Genomic DNA, 19,080 nt, shown 5'->3' on the forward strand with positions numbered 1-19,080 from the left:
CTGGTCTGGGAAGCAAGGGTGAATGAGAGGAGAGGCAGGCCTCAGTGGCAGCCAGGTGAGGGAGCTGTCCCAGGGGCCACATGGGGCTCTGAGTCCCCACCACCACCCCTCCCACAGCCAAGTCTCAAGGTCAAGACCCTCACTCTAACCCTCGATTAACTAAAGGCAAATAGCAGTTCTGGATGTGGTACACCAGTGATTCATCAAGGAGACCCTGGTGTTAGGTATGAGGCTTCGAGTCCTTTCTGATAACGGCGGCCCTTACTGAAGGCCTACCGTGTGCGGGCACTGAGCTAATAAGCTCTTTGCTTGAATTATATCTTATGGCTTCGGTCCTGTGAGTATCCTCGTTGTGCCCGTGAGAAATTCTGAGTACAGCCAGGTTAGTGACTACCGTGGCCAGAGAGCGAGTCCGAGGCGGAGGCAGGTCGGACCGCACGTGCCACACTCCTAGCCACTACGCCATTTTACACAAACCTGACCGCCCCCCCCCCCCCACTGAACCTCGGTCTCCTCATCAGTCAGATGCAGGGCACTTGGGGAGCTCCCAGGACCCGCTCCTTCGGCAGGGTGCCTCAGCCAGTGCTCAATAATGGGAAGCTATCCTCAGAACTCCCCATGTGCCTCTTAGCCAGCTCCTGCAAAACAAAACCCTAAGACTTTTCTCTCCAGGCTGCCATCCCTCTTTAAAACGTGTTGTGGCTGGAACACCTGTGTGGCTCAGTCGGTAGAGTGTCTGACTCTTCGTTTCAGCTTGGGTGGCGATCTCAGGGTCGTGGGATCAAGCCCGGCTCTGAGCTCAGCATGAAATCTGCTCAGGTTCCTCTCTCTCCCTCTGCCCCTCCTCTCTGCCTGACATGAGCACACACTCAAATAAATAAATAAATCTTTAAAAAAAAAAAAAAAAAAAAAAGCCTACTTCTGAGAAACACTTGTACATTTAAAAAAATAAATTTTAAAAAAATGTTGTGTGGCTACCACAGAATCACAAAATTTTCGATCAGGAAGGGCCTTAGAGATCAACTACTATTTCTCCAGAATAGCCCAGGATTTCTAATGTGTAAGAGCAAGGCCTTGGGAATTTGTCCTGAAGAATGACCAACTTCCGCACTCTTGGCCCAAGGCTCCTTGCCCACTAAGGTCACTATCAGGGAGGTGATAGGAACCCTCCTGGCCATTCTTCTGGCAAAAAGGGCTGCTTCCCTTGGGCACTTTTACAACTGGTTATTTATAAGCCCAGAAATCTTGTCTGTGTTTATGTTATTAGTCACTAAGCAAAAGCTTATTTTCCACCAGTTGGGAAGGGTTTCCTTTCTGAAAAATGAAAGCCTGTGTCTCTTGGCCAGACAGTTTTACCCAGAAGCCCAGTGGCTCCAGAACGGTAAGGAAAACTATGGCCCTTGACATGCCAGGCCCTACCAGGAAAATCAAAACCCTGAATAGAAACTTAGCTCAGCGTGAGTGAGCCCACAGCACGGGGGCCATGCCCATGTGTGGCAGATTCAGGCTTTAGTTCTAACAATACACTCGTATAAAGAACTCGCTATGGGCCTGGCACTGGGGCTACTGAGAGAAGACTTTACTAGGGGAAGAGAGGGGAAGGCAGGCCCGGCAGAGGCAGCAGCAGGAGCAAGGGTCGAAGCAGGAGCAGAACCACCAGGGGTTGGCAGGGGCTGGGGACCAAGAGATAAGAAGGGAGAGGCAAGCTATGAATGAGCCACTGAGGCCTTGAACGCCCACAAGGAGCTCTATGGGGGGAGTCAGATGGGCCCAAACATTACCAAAAACAACAAAGGACAGGGCAAGCACCCAGCATCCTGGGCTATGAAATAGCCCAGAGCACCCTTCTTCCCAAGAGCCTTCCATGCCGGACAATGATCTCTCCTTCCTCCGAAGGCTTATTACTAGTAACAATAGGTAACACGTATTGAACAATTCCTCAATGCCATGGATTGTCACAGTTAATCCCAACAATCCTAGGAGGTAGGTATTAACATTATCCCTGCTTTGGAAATAGGGAACGGCACTTAGACAGGCAAACAACATGGTCAGCACCCGGCAAGGCCTACCTTCCCTGTGTCCTCTTTCTGTCACTAACCATCTTCCCAAGCACATCTATAAGCCAATACCATGAATAGGATGATTATAAGTCAGTTCCATAGATAAATTCTACCGATTGTCTACACATGGAATCATGCTGAATATATTCCTTTGTGTCTGGCTTCATTGGCTCAACAGTGTAAGAATAATCCATGTTTGTTCTGTGTAAAGGACGACTGTTCACTCTGCTATAGAGTAATCCATTGTATGAATGTACCGAGGCTGTATCCATTCTACTGTTGATGGATATTTGGGTCGTTTCCAGGTGAGGGTCATTATGAAGAGTGCTGCTGTAAACTTTCTTTCGAAGCTCATCTGTACATATTTCTATTGGGCAGATAACCAGGAAGGATTTGATCCCAAATGTATAGGACTCAAAAGCTTCTATTTTTCCCACGACTCCCCACCACCTGCCTCCATCATCCATTTAATTTCCTTGCATAATACTCAGTAGTCTCCTTCGTTAAAGACACCAGCATCACTATTTTTTTTTAATGCTTTTTTTTTTTAATCAATCTGAAGCATTTTCTGCTTTGTGTTAAAGGGGATAAGAATGCAACATGAGGCAGAGTCTTTGCCCTGGAGGGGCTGCAGTGCAGTTGGATAGCATAGTAGTGTTCATAAAATAAACCAAGTGATAACTTGTATGATACAGATTTTAAGGACCAAATGATCAGAGAAAAAAATAAGTGAGATAATGCACATGGCCTGAGAAAGTTCCTAGAGAAACAAGCATGCAAGCGAACCACCCAAAACGCCTTGGGTTTTGCTTGCCTAGGATGGTTTTACCGTTGTTTCTGCATAGACCGATATCCAGACTCTGTCCGCTCTCTTCCACTGTCCCACAGAAAGGCCTTCTTCCCAGACACCAACTTGAACGATTTTTCTTGCTTTCTATTTATTTTCCATTTCAAGGGAGAGTGGGGATTGGTTCCTATAGCAACAGCTACTTCTCCAAATTAATTCTGAATTTCATCAGATGTTCAGTTTGACGGTCCAGCTCTGCCTTCTGATTGTCTGGCTTTCCCAACCATGCTAATTACCCAACTCCTAACAACTCCCTCCTGTTGCCCCCGGGGTGAATAACACAATTTGTATGACTTGAGCAAATGAGGATTACAAAACAATGCTCTGGCCCAGGAGAAATGCTGATGAGTGAGGAGATCTTGGGGTTTTAACTGTCTGTCAGCCATTCTGGAACCAAAGATGCAAGGCCATTTGGACAAAAATGGGCTTTAGGAAGGGAGAGAATGGAAATCCCTTTACAGAATGCTGCATGGACAGCAGGTTACAAAAAAAAAAAAAAAAAAAAAAAAAAAAAAAAAAAAAAGGAGGTTGTCTTTCTGGTTTACATGTAACCTCAGAAGAGGAAGATTCATTTGTTGGTTTTAAGCAAAAAGGCCAACAGCCTAGAGTGGACCAGTCAAGATTCTCCTCATGCCTTTGCTTTCAATCAACCCCATATCTTAAGTTAGTTCATTCTTTCCATGTGGTTGCCTCCCCACATGACAGCATTTTTACTGCCTTCCTGACACCTCGGACAGATGGACCACTCCACTCCTCAGGGGTGCACTTTTCTAGAGGTCATATGATCCTCATGGAAAGTAGCTTATTTTTCATTTCAGAAATGAGTGGTCTTTCCTTTGCAACAACTGTCTGCAACCTAATTAGATCCTTTAGTCAATGCAAGATCCATTCTTCAAGAATTTCCTCCCCAGAACTAAATTTCAAGCACCTCATAGGCTCAGGGCTTCACAAAATGGTCTTCTGATCCCCTAAGTCTCAAAGCCCATGGCAGTGAGAGTGACGAAATTATACTGGGCTGGCAGCTCTCCCACTGACAATGAGTTGGTCCAAGTTGAATCAATGTGTTTCCTGGTCAGGACAATGAAAGGCTCTTTGGTTCACTAATTGTCTTTTCTTAAACCAAAACTCTCTCTGTATGTTGGTTGGCATGTGCAAGAAGAACCATAGCCAATAAGGCCACCCACTACCAGCAGTGGACTCCACAGAAGGCAGAAAAAATGGTAAGAAAGTATAGAAGAAGAGGGGATGCAGATGTCTTGCCAAGAACCACTCATTCCTGCTAAGACCAACAGTGTTATCTGGGGGTCCAATAACCAATCCTAGGAGGGCAGGGGATGTGGCCAGGATAAAGGAAGGAGCTACATGGGAGAGAGAATCAATGGCACCATGTTTGTCAAGCCATTGGATTCCACCCTCCTTCCACAACCATCCCTGGGGATATTTCCATGGGAACAAGGAGGACTGTGAGGTGATGTGGACCATCGACCATCACCACACACTCATCAGCCACCCCCCATGGTCTCCCCAATCATTTTCTCTGACTGGCCTTTAGTCTCACACACACACTCACACCATGGGAATCTGAGAGCACTGACAATTGATCAGAACACCTCAGAACCACCCCCAGGCTGACGCTAACCTTCTTGTACTTGACGCAGTGAACTCTGAGGGGGAAAAAAAGGCTTCTCCAATTCAGGCAACGAACATGGTAGAAACCCATCACCTGTAAAGCCCTACTGCTGCCCTCCCCACCCAAGGCTTTGCTACAGGGGCTCATCCCACCCTTACTAGCAGCCAGGGTGGGAAAGTCAGCCTTGTGCTTATCACACCTCTGCTTCTCACCATTGCTTGCCCCACCGTGGATGGCTTAGGACTCCCCTGTGAACTCTAAATTCAGGTCCACCTCATCGTGCAACACAGTGTTGGCGTGAAGAACCTGACTCCCCGGAGCCAGGTTACCTGGGTTCAAATCCAGGCTCTGCCACATACCAACTTAGTGACCTTCCGAAACTTTCTAAGCCTCAGTTTCTGCATCTGTTAAGGTGAAGACCACCGATCCTCATTGTGAAGGTTATCACAGCACGCATCTGTGGGTTAGCCTGTTATTAGCAGGCAGCAATTAGTCATGATTAGTCATGCCTGAATCAAATCCAGGATTATCAAGGACAGGTATTAGCAAAATCTGCACCTGAGATCACAATTGTACCCTTGAGGGATGACAGAGAAGTGGGAGAACAGAGAAATGGCAGACTAAGTCTCGGGGATGTCAAAGGACTTGCAGCCAAGCCTGAGGTGGAGGCAAGCTTAACTCTCCTAATTAGGGTCCGCTCTTTAGATCCCAGTGGTGTTCCAAAGCATGGATCCCAACCACAGAGCCACCCCTGCCAGAAGAACCCGCTGTCAGAAATCATCAGGGGAGGGGCCTCTTCCATACCCTACAAGCATCCTCCATGCATGCTGTCAACCACTGAGACAAATTAACAGAGCCATCACACTCAAGTTCAAAAACGATCCTAAATTACACAACAACACGGTTCTATTTTTTTTTTCCTTAAAAAATTAACTTCAAGGGGCACCTGGGTGGCTCAGTGGGTTAAGCCTCTGCCTTTGCCTCAGGTCATGATCCCAGGGTCCTGGGATCAAGCCCCGCATCCGCTCTCTGCTCAGCAGGGAGCCTGCTTCCCTCCCCCCTGCCCTGCCTGTCTCTCTGCCTACTTGTGATTTCTCTCTCCGTCAATAAATAAAATCATTTAAAAAATTTTAAGTTCAAGTACAAGTGGTATTATTTGAGGCACTAGAAAATGTTGAATTCCAGGAAGCCTGAGAGGGCGAGGCGAGACAGCCAGGGAGCAGCATGCGTTTTCAGTTGTTTCATTTCTAATCTCCAGCCTCTAGAAAAATGACTTGGGTGTAATCAAATGAAAACAATGAAAATAATACACTTGAAGGTCAAACAGCTAACTTAATAGGAAACTCATTAGAAACGTGGCTGGACAGATTCACAGCTGAAGAGCTCGCGTGTGTGACTGAAAGTGAAGGGAGCTCTGGTGCTGTTATTAACCAGGGCGAGTCCTTCCTCTTGGATGGAGCCTGCAGAGACTTCATGTGGAACTTGTGGGTCTGGCAGCAAGGGGAGTGTGTTAAAATGCTCAGCGATTCGCCATGGGTTCAAAAGAGTAAACACAAGCATAATACACCCCTTTGCCAAGTTCAACAAACTGTTTCATGGGGCTCTGAGTCCCTGATGAGGGCAGCAACCAAATGGCCAAGTAAGTAAACCCAGCCCAAAAGGTATCACTCCCTGCTCACTGGTGATCACTGCCAGACATACGTTCTTCCTGGAATTCACTGATGACAAATGATTGGATCAAGACAAGTTTCAAGAGCAGGGCTCATTTCCTCCTGGTTGCAGGATTAAGTCCATATTTCTCAGTCTGGCCAATTAAATCTAAATCCTCAGGGGTAAGGCTCAGGTCTCAGCATTTTTTACAGATGTCCCATGAGATTTTAATGTGTATCCAGCACTCGGAATCACTGGTGTATGCAATCTGGTCATAACCTTCTCTTCTAACACCTCCCCAAAGAAGGTGATACTCCAGTCATTAAGGACCTCTCAGAGCCCTAAACATCACAGCAGGACAATATTACTTATTGAGCATATGTAGCTGCCACTGCACTTAGCGATTTTATCCCTTATCTGATTTAATCCTCACAACCTTATCTACAAAGTAGTGAGCTACTGGCCCCCATTTTATAGGTAAAAGAACTGGCCCTCAGACAGGTTAAGTCACTAGCCCAAAGTCACATAATTGCAACCGGAAGAGCAGTTGGCTCACCCGAACCAAAGCCTGCTTGGGACGATAAAACATATATTCATCCTACTAGAACAGCACCTGGATCATAAGTTCTCAATACATTTTTGGAAGAGCAACGAGTGATCACGTGAATGAATGAGAACACTGGGTAGAACTAACGACCAACAGCCAATTCAGTCACCCCCTGCCCTCGAAAAGGCCTCGATCAGGATCTGCTTGCTGGCTGAGAAGGCTGGTTTGGGGCATTTGAACCTGAAAAGAAAAACGTGAACTGCTTCAACTATAGCATTTCCATAAATAACTGATGCTAGAAATGAGCCCTGCCTGGGTTTCTGCTTCACGGAGCAGCTGTTTCTCTAACACTGTGGTTCTCAAACTTGAGAGTGCATTAGAGTCCCCTGGAGGGCTGGTTGTCACACACACGTGGAACTAGGGTGGGCCCAAGGAACATGGATGCTACAGCCCCAGGGTCCCTCTGAGGACCGGGGCCCTCATGCCTTGTTGGGCCGCCGATGAGGGTCTGGCCATTCTCAAGGGGTTCCTTTACAGGGGCAGCCACACTTTGTGAGTGTGGGACCTCTGCTACAACCTGTGGACATGTCTTGTAGCAGCCCCACTGCCCCTGGCCAGAAGTTGAGGGGGAGGAGAAGGCAGGAGGTGGAATGCCCCATCATCCAAGCCTAAGGCTCACCCTACAGCCTCTGGGCTCTCACACAAACCCCGTCTCTTGGTTTCTCCTCTGCATCTCTGCCTGGATTGTTAGAGCAGTGATTTTCACCACCAGGCAAGAACCATATGCCCTTCCAGAAAAATCTGTCAAATTCTCAGGAGGCACAGGTAGCTTGAAAAAGCATTTGTAAAGTATACTTCTAGGAAGACAGAAGGACCTTTTCACTGATAAAACACACACGCACACACACACCTCATCCAAAGTGTCTTTATGGCAGGAATTCAGAGAATTTTCTAGAATATAATCTCCTTTACATCTTCTCCTAGGCAACAGGTTTAAAGCTCAAAAGACACACAGGCTTATCAAGGGAGGCACGTTTGTTTGTTTCATTTGGCTTTTTTAAGTTTCAGAAACTCTTCCAAAGGTGGGAGATCACAGCTGACCAATGTCCAACAGGATTCCCACTTCGTTCCAGAAAGCCAGGATCAGCCTTCCCTAAGACAGGGGATGCAATGAAAGGATGAAAGGGTTGGCCTGTTCTAGCATATCATAATGCAAAGGGTCAATGAAGCTATGTAATCTCGCAGGACCAGGAAGAGAGATTTCCAGGAACAAAAACCAAGGGTATACAAGGGAAGGCACCAGCGCAATCTCCCCCACTCATTCCCGCGACTTTTCATTCCCCTCAGCGGGACTGTTACCAGATGGGGTGCTAAATTTCCCCAAAGTGTTGAGTGGCAAGACAGTTCATTCCCGAGATTTTACAGATTGGGTCTCCTAGGCTTTCAAAGGGGAAGCCAGGGCGAGACAACATGCCTTTGATGTTTACACTCAGGTCCTGAAATCAGAACCTCAGGCGAAAACCGTTTTTATCTCTTCCATCCTAGGCAGCCAAGTTGAAAGCTCTTGGCGGGCACTTCCTTTTCAGCTGTTCTTTCCATATTGTCAATTCCCACCCTGCTGAGAGAATGGAATTCCTTTGACTGGAAACAGGGGTCCATCTCAGAGATGGCGCTAGAGATTTTTTTCTTCCTTTTCTTTCTCCCTTACGTTATTACCCTCCAGTATCACACACTGCAAGGTGTGCGTCTATCCTCTTTTATTTACTTAGCATTAGAAACCAGTTATGGCTTGTGTTTACACAGAGTCGACAAATTTGAGGGTTAATCACCTTTACCCTCAGGTCAATAGGAGAGTAACCCCAGGGTCTCATTCGAGAAAGAAACATTTGAAAGGAATTATTTTTAAGATTTGGTGAACAGCAGCATTAATTCAGTAAAGCTGCAGATTTCGTGAGCTTGTGGCATTTGTGAACAATGTTCAAATAACTTACATTTCCATAGACTGCAATTTAGAAAACACCTGATCTTTGAGTTGACGGGATTTGGGCCCCAAGCTTCTTCCTGAGTTGTATGCGAAATATTTTCTAAAATACCCATGAAGCTGTCATTTAATGCTCTCACGTATTTTGGACAACAACCCCCGTGAACGCCAAGAATTCTCTGTATCACAGGGTCCAGAATAATGCTTGCCCCCAGTTAGGGGTCACTGCAGGCCACCGAATGACCTGGCTTGTCTTAGGGGCACCAACTTCAGAGTGACTAGGTTCAGCACTCAGCTCCTACTTCTTAGTTGGTATGACTTTGGAAAACGTACTTGGCTTCTCAGACAAAATTTCCTTACTATAGAATAGGGATGTTAACAGTCTGCATTTCATGGACATAAGGATTAACTGAGATAATATATCCCAGCACCCATCCTAGCGCAGGGTAAAACTCAGTAACTTCTAGCTATTATTAGTATTATTTTAAAGTGTAAATAAAAGCTACTTTCATCTTCAAAATCTGTCGCTTTGCCCGATTTCTGGTACAAAACGCACAGCTCTCCTTAGCCAATCTGGTCAAAACCTGGCCCTCCGGGACCTCCTCTCTCCACCACCCTCCTACGCACTCTCTCCCTCAGCCTCACAGACTCTGTCACTTTTGCCCACATAAGCTCCTTCCCTCCTCTGAGCATTGTTTGCACTTGCTGATCCTCTTGCCTGAAATGCCCAGGGCTTCCGGGGCCTCACTCCCTGCTCCATTAAGGCCTCCGCTCGGTAACCACTTCACTTCACTGTTTACGGGCCTACTCACAGAATGTCCACCCCATGAGACCAGAGTTTGTGCTGTTCACCTCAGCACCCATAATGCCTAGAACAGAGCCTTGCATGTAATAAGCACTATATATAAATATATATATATATATATATATATATATATATATATATATATATATTTTTTTTTTAAATGAATGAATTGCTTTTCCTCTGGAACTATTATTTTAGTATCACTGGATAGTACAGTCCAAGATGGTGCGCTCCTGCCCAGGAAAACCCAAAGTTCCTAAAACACACGAGGTCAGACGCATCCTTGCTTTGCCATGTGGCTGCTTTTTGCTGCTGTTATACTGCTGTGCATGTGTGTATTTTAAATCACAGACATGCCGGCTGAAGAACTCATAAGTTCTTCCACAGTTCCATTCACTTGGCTGATATCCAAACAAGCCAGTTAGGTGCCTGGGCACTTATTTTTCATTCAGCAAAATCTGTGCCTTGCCGCATCCAGCGAAGGCTCCTGATTGGCTGGTCACACAACCAATCAGCTTCCAGGGAGAAGGTTCTCTTTCCCACTGCGAATGGCCCAGAGACCACAGACTCGGTCTGGTCCACACCATCACTGCCACCACACTGCCCCTCCCACACCTCAGGGCGAAGAAGGAGACAAAAGGCCAGCCTGAGGGGGATGCCTGGGGTGCACAGGTCGGCTGCCCAGCCAGGAGAACAAGAACACCACAGGATCAGAAACATAGGGCTGAAGTCCCGTGGAGGAAAAAATAAATGAGGTCAGGAAGCCTGTGTGCCTGGGCCACCAGCTAGCCATGGTACCCGGTTTCATGAACTGAATGGGGTCGTCCAGATTCATAGGTGGGAGTTCTAAAGCCTGGTACCTCGGAATGAGACCCTAGTCGGAGACACGGCCTTTAAAAAGATAAAGGTTAAATGAGGACATCAGGGTGGGCCCTAATCCAGTGTGATGGGTGTCCTTCTAAAAAGGGGAGATTTGGACACAGACACAGAGGGGACAGCACATGAAGACGTGGGGAGAAGACAGTCATCTATAAGCCAAGACGAGAAGCTTGGAAGAAAGCTACGTTCTGACACCTGGATCTCGGACTTCTAGTCTCCAGAACTGAGAAACGGCACATTTCGGTTGTGAACCCACCCAGTACATAGCGTTCTGTTGTAGCAGCCCTGGCAAGCTAATACACCCCGTGAGTCTTAACATTCCAAAGCCTCGATCTCCAGAACTGCAAAATGGGACACCTGGCCCTCCCCTCCCACAGGTGGCGGTGTAGGGATCAAATGAGGCTCGAGGTGGGGGAGCTTTGTAAACTACACAGAAATCCACAGATGAACTCAGGAGATCTAATTTCACTCTCAGGACCAGGTCCCCGGGGTCCTGGACAGCAAAGCAGATAAAGTCAGAAGCCCCTGGAGACTGTGGAGTCACATTTAGTGGTGTAGGAACTGGAACCTCGCCTTGGTGATCTGCTGCTCCAAACCTCTCGGGAAGGGAGGCGGGCTGCCCTCCTCCACAGTTATTTAGTGGATGTGGGAGAAACAGAACTTGCGTGGGAGAAGGGAAAGAGAAGAGAACAGAAACCAGAGATTTCTAAGAAACTGAAAGAAAAAAAAAAAAAAAAAAAAAAAGCCACATCCCTGGGAGTTTTCTACATAAAAACAATGCATTTTATTTGTATGGTACTCTGCAGGTCACAAAATACTTGATGGAAAAAGAGGGTTTTTTGGGGGTTTTTTGGGTTTTTTAGCCTCTCTGAGGTCAAGGATCTCTCTGGTAATCTGATGAAAGCTACATACCCTCTCCTCAGAAAAAATCAACCCATATGCTCACCACCTAAAACATTATACACCAATATGGTCCTATTCTGCTATGATGAAAACATTTTGTATCTATACTGTCCAATATGGCAGCCACTAACCATGTGTGGCTATGGAGCCCTTGAAATGTGGCTAGTGGGACTGAAGAACTAAATTTTTAATTATTTAAATTTTATTAATTTTAACCTAAATATCCATCTATGGCTAGTGCCTTCTATATTGGACAAGGCAATTACAGAATGTTCCAGAGGACTTGCAAACACCCTGCAGTCCCACTGACCCTTGCCAATGGGCCAAGTTAGGAACCAAGTTAGGAACTTGTCTTCACAATAATTATTGTGAACCAATTGTGAACCAATTGTCTTCATAATAACTATCTTTTCTGAGCTTACTACCAGAACATGTATCATCTAATCCTACCAACAACCCAAAGAGGTAGAACTATTATCCCCATCTTACAGGTGTGGTTATTGAGGGCCCTAAGAGATCCCCCAACTTCCTCAAAGTCTCATGTCAAGGCCACAATGAAGGATTTGGGACTAAAACCCAAGAGCCTGATGCGAGAACTCGAGCTCTTTTCTGATTCCCCAAAAACCTGCTGATAGTTTTATGAATGAGGCCCAACCTCCTACCTAAGGCCTTGATGGAAATTATTTCTAGTCAGTAATCCAAAGAACTTTAAATTACGTGGTACATGTCTTTAAAGTTATAAGCAATGATCCTTCTCTATGCCAAGAAATCCCAAACACAGCACTACTCACAGATCATGTGACCCACACTGATCTACACTGTAGAGGTCATCCTTCACAAGTGCCTTCAGGTACCCACGGTAACCAGGCCACAGGGAGCAAAACCACTTGGAATTTTATAAAACTCACTCTCCTCCTGCATTGTGTATCTCCACTTACTTCTAACCTCTAGACGTTCCCCTCATTTGCAGGCATATTTGGATTTGTTTTCTCAACCAGGAATTCTGCTTTCTCCAATTCTTCCTCCAAATAACTCCTTCAGGCCCAGTTTGTATGCCACGAAAACTCCTAAGCTCCAGGACTCCATGGTCCAAGAATACGTTGCTTGCCTATCTACAGAACAGTCTTCTGTCATGCCTTGTATGACATACAGGTCCATAGCCTGTTGTCTCTTTCAGTTTCTAACCACTTTGAACACGATGCTTAACCAGACACAGTCACTTGGTAGACCAGTGGTCCCCACACTTGTTAAAACACAGAAGGCAGGGCTCTACCCTGGAGCTGCTGATTCAGCGGGTCTTCAGTGAGGCCCTGAAATCTGCATTTCTATCCATCTCAATTTATATGCATGTCCCTGGTTCAGAGACTGCACTTGGAGAATCTCCACAAGAGATGTTTGTGGAATGAATACATGATTGAGTGAATGAAAATTTCCCTTAAGCACCCTCCCCCCAAGGGCTCCAAAAATGAGCTTTAGAGAAATCAAGATAAAAATTGTCACCAACATTTACTTCTAGATGAGGATCAAAAATAGAAGCAACAGGGGGGAAAAAATGGCCAAAAACAGCAGGGAACCAGAAGGAAAACTTAAGATAGATAACAGAAAAACTTGTAGGTTACCATCTGGTTTCCTCTTAGCCATTACTGTGTAACATATTATGATCAGACCATAATTAAAAATACTATGATGAGCCCAAGTTAAAAATAGGTTCATTTTCTGACTCAACCATATATTAAAAAATATTCTGGAGAAACACTCTGACTCAGTAAGTCCAAGCCTAGAAATTTTTTTGTAAGACAAAAATAATAATTATCAGAAATGAACATAAAAATGATTACAAGGAGGGTCACAAAAGCCCTCCTTATAATCACCAGAAATTTGAAACAACTTAAATGTTTAACAAAAGAAATTAGATCCAATAAATTATGGTACATCCATAAGTGGGAGACTCTAAAACCTTTTAAAATGTCCTGACAGGGAATATTTATTGACACAGGAAAATGTGCAGGAGAGGTTAGAACTGAAATTATTTTGAAGGTTTTTGGTTTTTTTTTTTAAGATTTTATTTATTTATTTGACAGAGATCACAAGTAGGCAGAGAGAGGGGGAAGCAGGCTGAGCAGAGAGCCCGATGCGGGGCTTGATCCCAGGACTCTGGGATCATGACCCAAGCTGAAGGCAGAGGCTTTAACCCACTGAGCCACCCAGGCACCCCTATTTTGATGTTTTAACTTGTGTATCTCAATCATTTCTGCAATAAACACATATTGCTTGAGTAAATTTTTTTACAGACATTAAAAAAGAGAGAGAGAGAGAGATCGAGGCTAGAGGAAGTTTATACTCGCTATTTCTTCCCAGGAAGGAGTAACGAGTTGAAGCACGAGAACTTTTGTAACTTTCTCCAGGCCCCCCTCTCCTACAAACACTGACTACAACTCGGATTCCAGTGGAGAAGCATCTGCCCCACCAAGAGATCCCTCTTCTTTCTTGGTACTTCCCAGACCTGCTCAAAGAAAATTCCCAACTCAAAGAGCCTCCACTTGGAGTAACTCATGACTCCACCACTGGGGCATCTGCCTTGGGGAGCGACATGGACAACGGCTCCACCGTGACCCTGGTCAACAGCAAACTGCCGTTTTTCAGAAACAGTGGCTGTCTCGCATACCGGCTTTTAATAAGGCGGGTTGCTTAGCAACCGCCAAGAACTGGCAAGAAGGCAGAAGAAGGCACCAGCCAGAGCTATTTTATGACCAAAGTGAGCTGTGTTACGTGTGTCTGGTTGCATGCAAGGTAACCAAATGAGAGATAACACCCAGCTATTTTTGCATCATGAGGAAAAATACTTGGCTCCTGCCCAGAAGGGCAATTACCTAAAAATCTTGGCAGGCCCCATGGTATGAAAAATGGTAACTGATACGCGGGTGAAAAAAAAAATCACTGACCTTCATAAATACTGATGATATGAGGATGGTTGAGGGATGACATGATCTCAATCTCTCGTCTGATGTGAACCATGTCTTGTTCATCCTTAATTTTGTCCTTACGAATGGATTTTATAGCAACCTATAAAGTCAGGAAATGAAATGTTACCCAGAGAACTAAACAGATGCAAATCAGCCATTGGGGGAGTTTGGAAAATAAATACAGATGTTACTTGTTGGCAGAACCGACAATAACCAAAACAAAGCTTCGAAATACCCCCGTCACATCTTTCTTTTATAGCAAAAACACCCTTCTCCCAACAACAAAACATCGGGTTTCAACAGCCGAAGGTTTGGAATGCTGGGTTGGTTTTTTTGTTTTATGTTTATGTTTTTGTTTTTGTTTTCCATAAAGCACAGGCTGCATCACGTGGCCAGATCCATTTACTCTAGGAATCCTGATCCTTTGAAAAAAAGGGAAAGGGAGAGCTCGGTTTACAGGGTATCGATGATTAAACATGGGTGGGTGAAATCAGTGTCCCTCTGCTCCACCGGGCAGCTGCCACAGCACAGGCTAACAAGAGCTCTCCTGCATGGGGCTTCTGGAGGCCAGTTCTGCTCAAACGTCCGGTTTTAAGACTCCAGCCTACACTGTGTTTGTGCAATTGCTCAGCGGCCAAATCCTTCCTTCACCCTTCCTCTTGCCCAAGGACCTTTGATACACATGACAAGACCAAAAGTCTCTGCTGTAGAAAAATCAGGACAAAACAAAGGGAGGGACACAGACTCCCTGCCCAGGCCCAGCTGATACCCGCACCAGTGTCTGCAAAGCTGAACTGCACAGAGAGCTGCCTGGGCCAACGCACAGAGCATTTACTCAAAAGAAACACATACACAAAAAAGCATTAAATGACAAGGGGAATCTACTAAGGAAGAACGGCTTTGCCAATGGATTCATCTTCGCTCATAAACAAGTTGCTTTGTAATTTAATCCACCCTGGGCTCTAAGGGAGGCAAAAAGTACTCTGGAGGGGGAAGGTATCCATGGATAACAAGGAAGCCTGCCAATCAGTGTGTGCCCAGGTCCAAAAGCCTGCTTAGTCCCCTCCAAAGTAGTCCTCCTGTGATGTCAGCTCCCACCTGGACCACCCTCTCCTAGACGGAAGGCTCTTAGCGCATCCCACAGACCACAAAGCCATGAAGTACTCCTTGTTACCACCAGGCCACCGTCACACCTGGATTAAGACAGGTTCCTATCAGCCTCCCTGGGAGCGCACTCCCCTCTGTGATCGTTAGCATCTCCTGGCTTAGACCAGGTCACCGCCAAGCACAATACGTGGAAACATTTCTAAAATACAGTCGGTCCATCTATAATTCAGTAAGAACTGGGTAGCTATTATCATCATCATCGTTATTATTATTGGTTTTGCTGCTTGCTGACCTCCCAACAAGTGGGGGAAATGGATGGGCAGATCCCCATATGTCTCCTCTGCAGAACCCTCCCCAGCTGTAATGAAATCAGTATTCACGTCGTCACTTGGCTCTACGGGGATTTAATTGGGGATCTGATTCACACATTGATCTCCAGTGTGTAACTCTGGGTTGGCACAAGGTAGGCCTGAGAAAAGCCTTAGTGTGAGCAGGTGGGCAGGTGTTAGGTCGACAGAAAGGAGAGCACAAGGGAGGAGGGAGGGGGTGGAAGCAGGGGTGATGTCTGCCGTTAGGTTAGGAGAGCCCAGATGGCCGAAGTGATAGTGGCCAGAGCAAAAAAGGAAGGACCAGCCTAATCAGACACCACCCCTGAGACAGGCACCCTGGGAAACTGCTTAGTTTTTCTCTGGCATCCTGCTGCAAGAGGAACCGAGGAATGGATAGAGCAGAGCGGAAACACGGGACGCTGGGCTGTAAACCCAGGGGCCAGCACCGTTCTCCCTCAGCCTCCTGAAGCTGCATAAAAGGGGGCTGCCCAGAGATGAATGAGCTTCCAGCTTCAAGGCCCTTTTCACCAGGGTGCTGGGCTCAAAGCCACCCCAGCCCCTCCCGGAGCCCCATTCTGTATGCAGCAAGAAAAGCCTCCCTGTGCTGAAGTGGAATGTAAAGATATGACTGGCAGGCTTTATTTTGTCTGAGCTGGGACTGTGATCCTGGGAGCTTGCTCTCAAAGGAAGCAGACAGGGAACACACACAGGCCTTGGAGGATGTGGGTGGCTGTTGGATCGACTCCTGCATTCCTCCAGGAACTAAAGACGGGCTAGGGGAGAAACCACCCCTTGGATTATGCAGCAGGCTGAACTTGGCCTCCAGGAGGCCCTATTGTCAAATAACAATAGGCATAAATTCTTTCCCCTTCCAGGGTTAGGGGAGGCTGGTGACAGGGGGGGGTAAGAAAAGAAGCTCACTTGTCAGTGGGCTCCCCTCAACAGTGGAGCAGGGGCACGTTTGCCAGGGGGATGCTTCCAGCCCAGTATGAAAAGGAAAGTGTTCACATTCTAATAAAACCCCACTCAGTGCTGAGGAACTAAAAGGGCTCCATAAATGTTAATAACCATGGTCGCTGCCCCTCCACAAAAGCTTCCCTCTTCCTGAAATGAATCTTCTATTGACAATGTAAAAGAGGGCTCATTCTGCCCTCTCTTTCAAAGGGTTGGAGGAAGTCAGTCGGAGACAAATGCTAGAGATCTCTCAGAGCCATGTAACTGTCAAGGCCAGGGCGAGACCCTCCGCCCAACTCCCAGGAGCAGGGAGCTGACGCGCCAGTCAGTGGCAAACCTCGGACACTGTAACACCACCGGTAAGAACAGCAGTCCGGCCCTTCCCACCCCAGATCTCCAGATCCTCGCTCAGGCCCCAGCTCCGGGATGCCTTCCGCGGATCTCCCTGACCCCTCTCCCCACACGGTCCCCCACTTTATCTTCTTGGGGGCCTGTCACACCACATGAAATTCTCTGGCTTCTCTGTTTACTGCATATTCAGCCTGCGACCCAGTGCAGCTTGTGGCCTGTTTCTGGAGGACCCAGAAAGCTAAGAACGGTTGTCGTATTTTTTAAAGAGTCGTTTATAAAAGGAGACAGAGATCTATCAATGAAGGTGCTGTAACGTAAGGAAGCGCCTGCTTCATGAGGTCGAGGGAGAAACGGAGCCAGCACGCAGGGAAGCAGGGTTGCCTAATGGTCAGGGGCACTGGGGCGCGGCTTTGAGTCCTGGCTGAAACCACTCACTAGCTCACTAGCCGCTGTGTGACCTTGGACAGGTTGCATAACCTTTCTGTGCTCCACTTTCCTCATCCACCAAGGAGGAACTCCTGTGAGGATTAAGTGAAGAGGGGAATAAGAGATTCGCACTCGAATCAAAAGTCTGTCTCAAGATACCCCCTTCAGCATCTCTGGATTTGGGCTGCTTGTTCACTTCTTTCTTTGGAACACCAACCAGGTACCAAGCACAGCGCTGGCACAACCCAGAAGAGAACCAACAAGATTCTGTCCCAGCCCTCAAGGTTAGGGGGAGGAGGGGGGGGGTGGCAAAAATTGCACAAATAATTACGTAGTTTTCCTCATGGCCAAAGGCCACCAAACAGACACAGAGAGGTGTGGGCATTCTGGAGAAAATGTGCTCTGCAGTTTTCCTAGTCCTCACCCACATTGACAAAGAAAGATAGAGGTAAGGGAAGAAAGGCCCAGCAGGAAGAGATTACCAAATGTCTGAAATCATACACCTTCCCAAAAAAATCCAATTTGTTGCCGCAGGAGCCAAAGAGATGTCACCCTGCCTGCAAAGCAACGGGAACTCACGCGCAGTACGGCCACATTCATAAATGTTCCCAAGTCTAGACAGCACCGTGCGCCTTATAAAATGGTCTGCCTTTAAATAAGGCCACCCTAGAGTTTAATGTCTAAACCGTATGCAGCAGCAGGTCTGGCGGGGGGACCTGTGAATTCTGCCCTGCCTCTTTAAGCGGTGCTCTCAGCCCAGCCAGCCCTCAGCCCTCCTGAAAGGGAGCAGGCCCTGCCTCCTCTTCCCTACAGGGCACTTTTTCGTTTTTTGGAGGAATCACCTGTTCTGCACCCTGCTGGGCGTCCTTTGCCACTGTGGCTGCCAGGAATGTTAAGGGCTTGGTGGCTGGGCAGGGATGGGGAGACAGTAGCTAGCTGACCTCAGGGGAGCCGGAGCATCACAGGTCTGTTCTCATCTGCTAAAGGGGGCTAGGAAGCATGGCCCCCCAACCCCCTCTTAACCCCCACCTCCACCCCACCCCCTCCTGGGGCTGTTATAAGGAGTGAGAATGATGTGAGTAAAGTAGCACACAGTAGGTGTTTACTAAATGGTTGTGATGATAGATGAGGCCTGGAAGATATGGGGTCCTGGACCGCGTTTCAGGGGTGATGAGCTCCAGCAAATCATCTTATAGGCCTCCCTCCCACCATGCCCCACACATCCTCTCCTTCCCCACATTTGTACTGAGGCCAGAGCGGGTTAAAATTCTGCCTGCCTGCCTGCCTGCCTGCCGTCCAGCAGAGAGTAGGGCCGCCAGCCGTCCTCCTGGCTTGCCCTGGGGCCTGGGGGTAGTTCTGGACAGGCTGTATGTTTGCCTCTAAGCAAGAGCATCACTGCCCTCTTCCCTCCAGAGCCCCTCCCATGATGCTCAGTCACTGCCATCTCTCAGCCTGCAGGGAGCATCCTAGAACCCTGATTCTCAAACAGGGGTCATGGACACCTTGTTAAAATGCAGATTCTGAGTCCAAAGTTCTAACAGGGGGCCTGGGATTCTGCATTCCTAGCAAGTTTCCTGTGACAACAGTGAAGCCGATCTGAGGGGCAAGATCTTAGTGCTCTGACTTTGCCCGGGACATAGCCACATTT

The 19,080-nt window shown here is 47.1% G+C and overlaps 1 protein-coding gene across 1 annotated transcript in view; it reads right to left on the reverse strand.

The window, feature by feature from the left end:
- Positions 1-19,080, reverse strand: part of NUAK1 (NUAK family kinase 1) — a 73,457-nt gene that overhangs the window by 26,753 nt on the left and 27,624 nt on the right. Inside the window, exon 2 of the mRNA XM_059186743.1 lies at positions 14,245-14,365. Coding sequence (XP_059042726.1) covers positions 14,245-14,365 — 121 coding nt within the window. The remainder of the gene's footprint in view (positions 1-14,244; positions 14,366-19,080) is intronic.

The sequence above is a fragment of the Mustela lutreola genome, chromosome 8, assembly GCF_030435805.1.
Source record: "Mustela lutreola isolate mMusLut2 chromosome 8, mMusLut2.pri, whole genome shotgun sequence".
NCBI lineage: Eukaryota > Metazoa > Chordata > Mammalia > Carnivora > Mustelidae > Mustela > Mustela lutreola.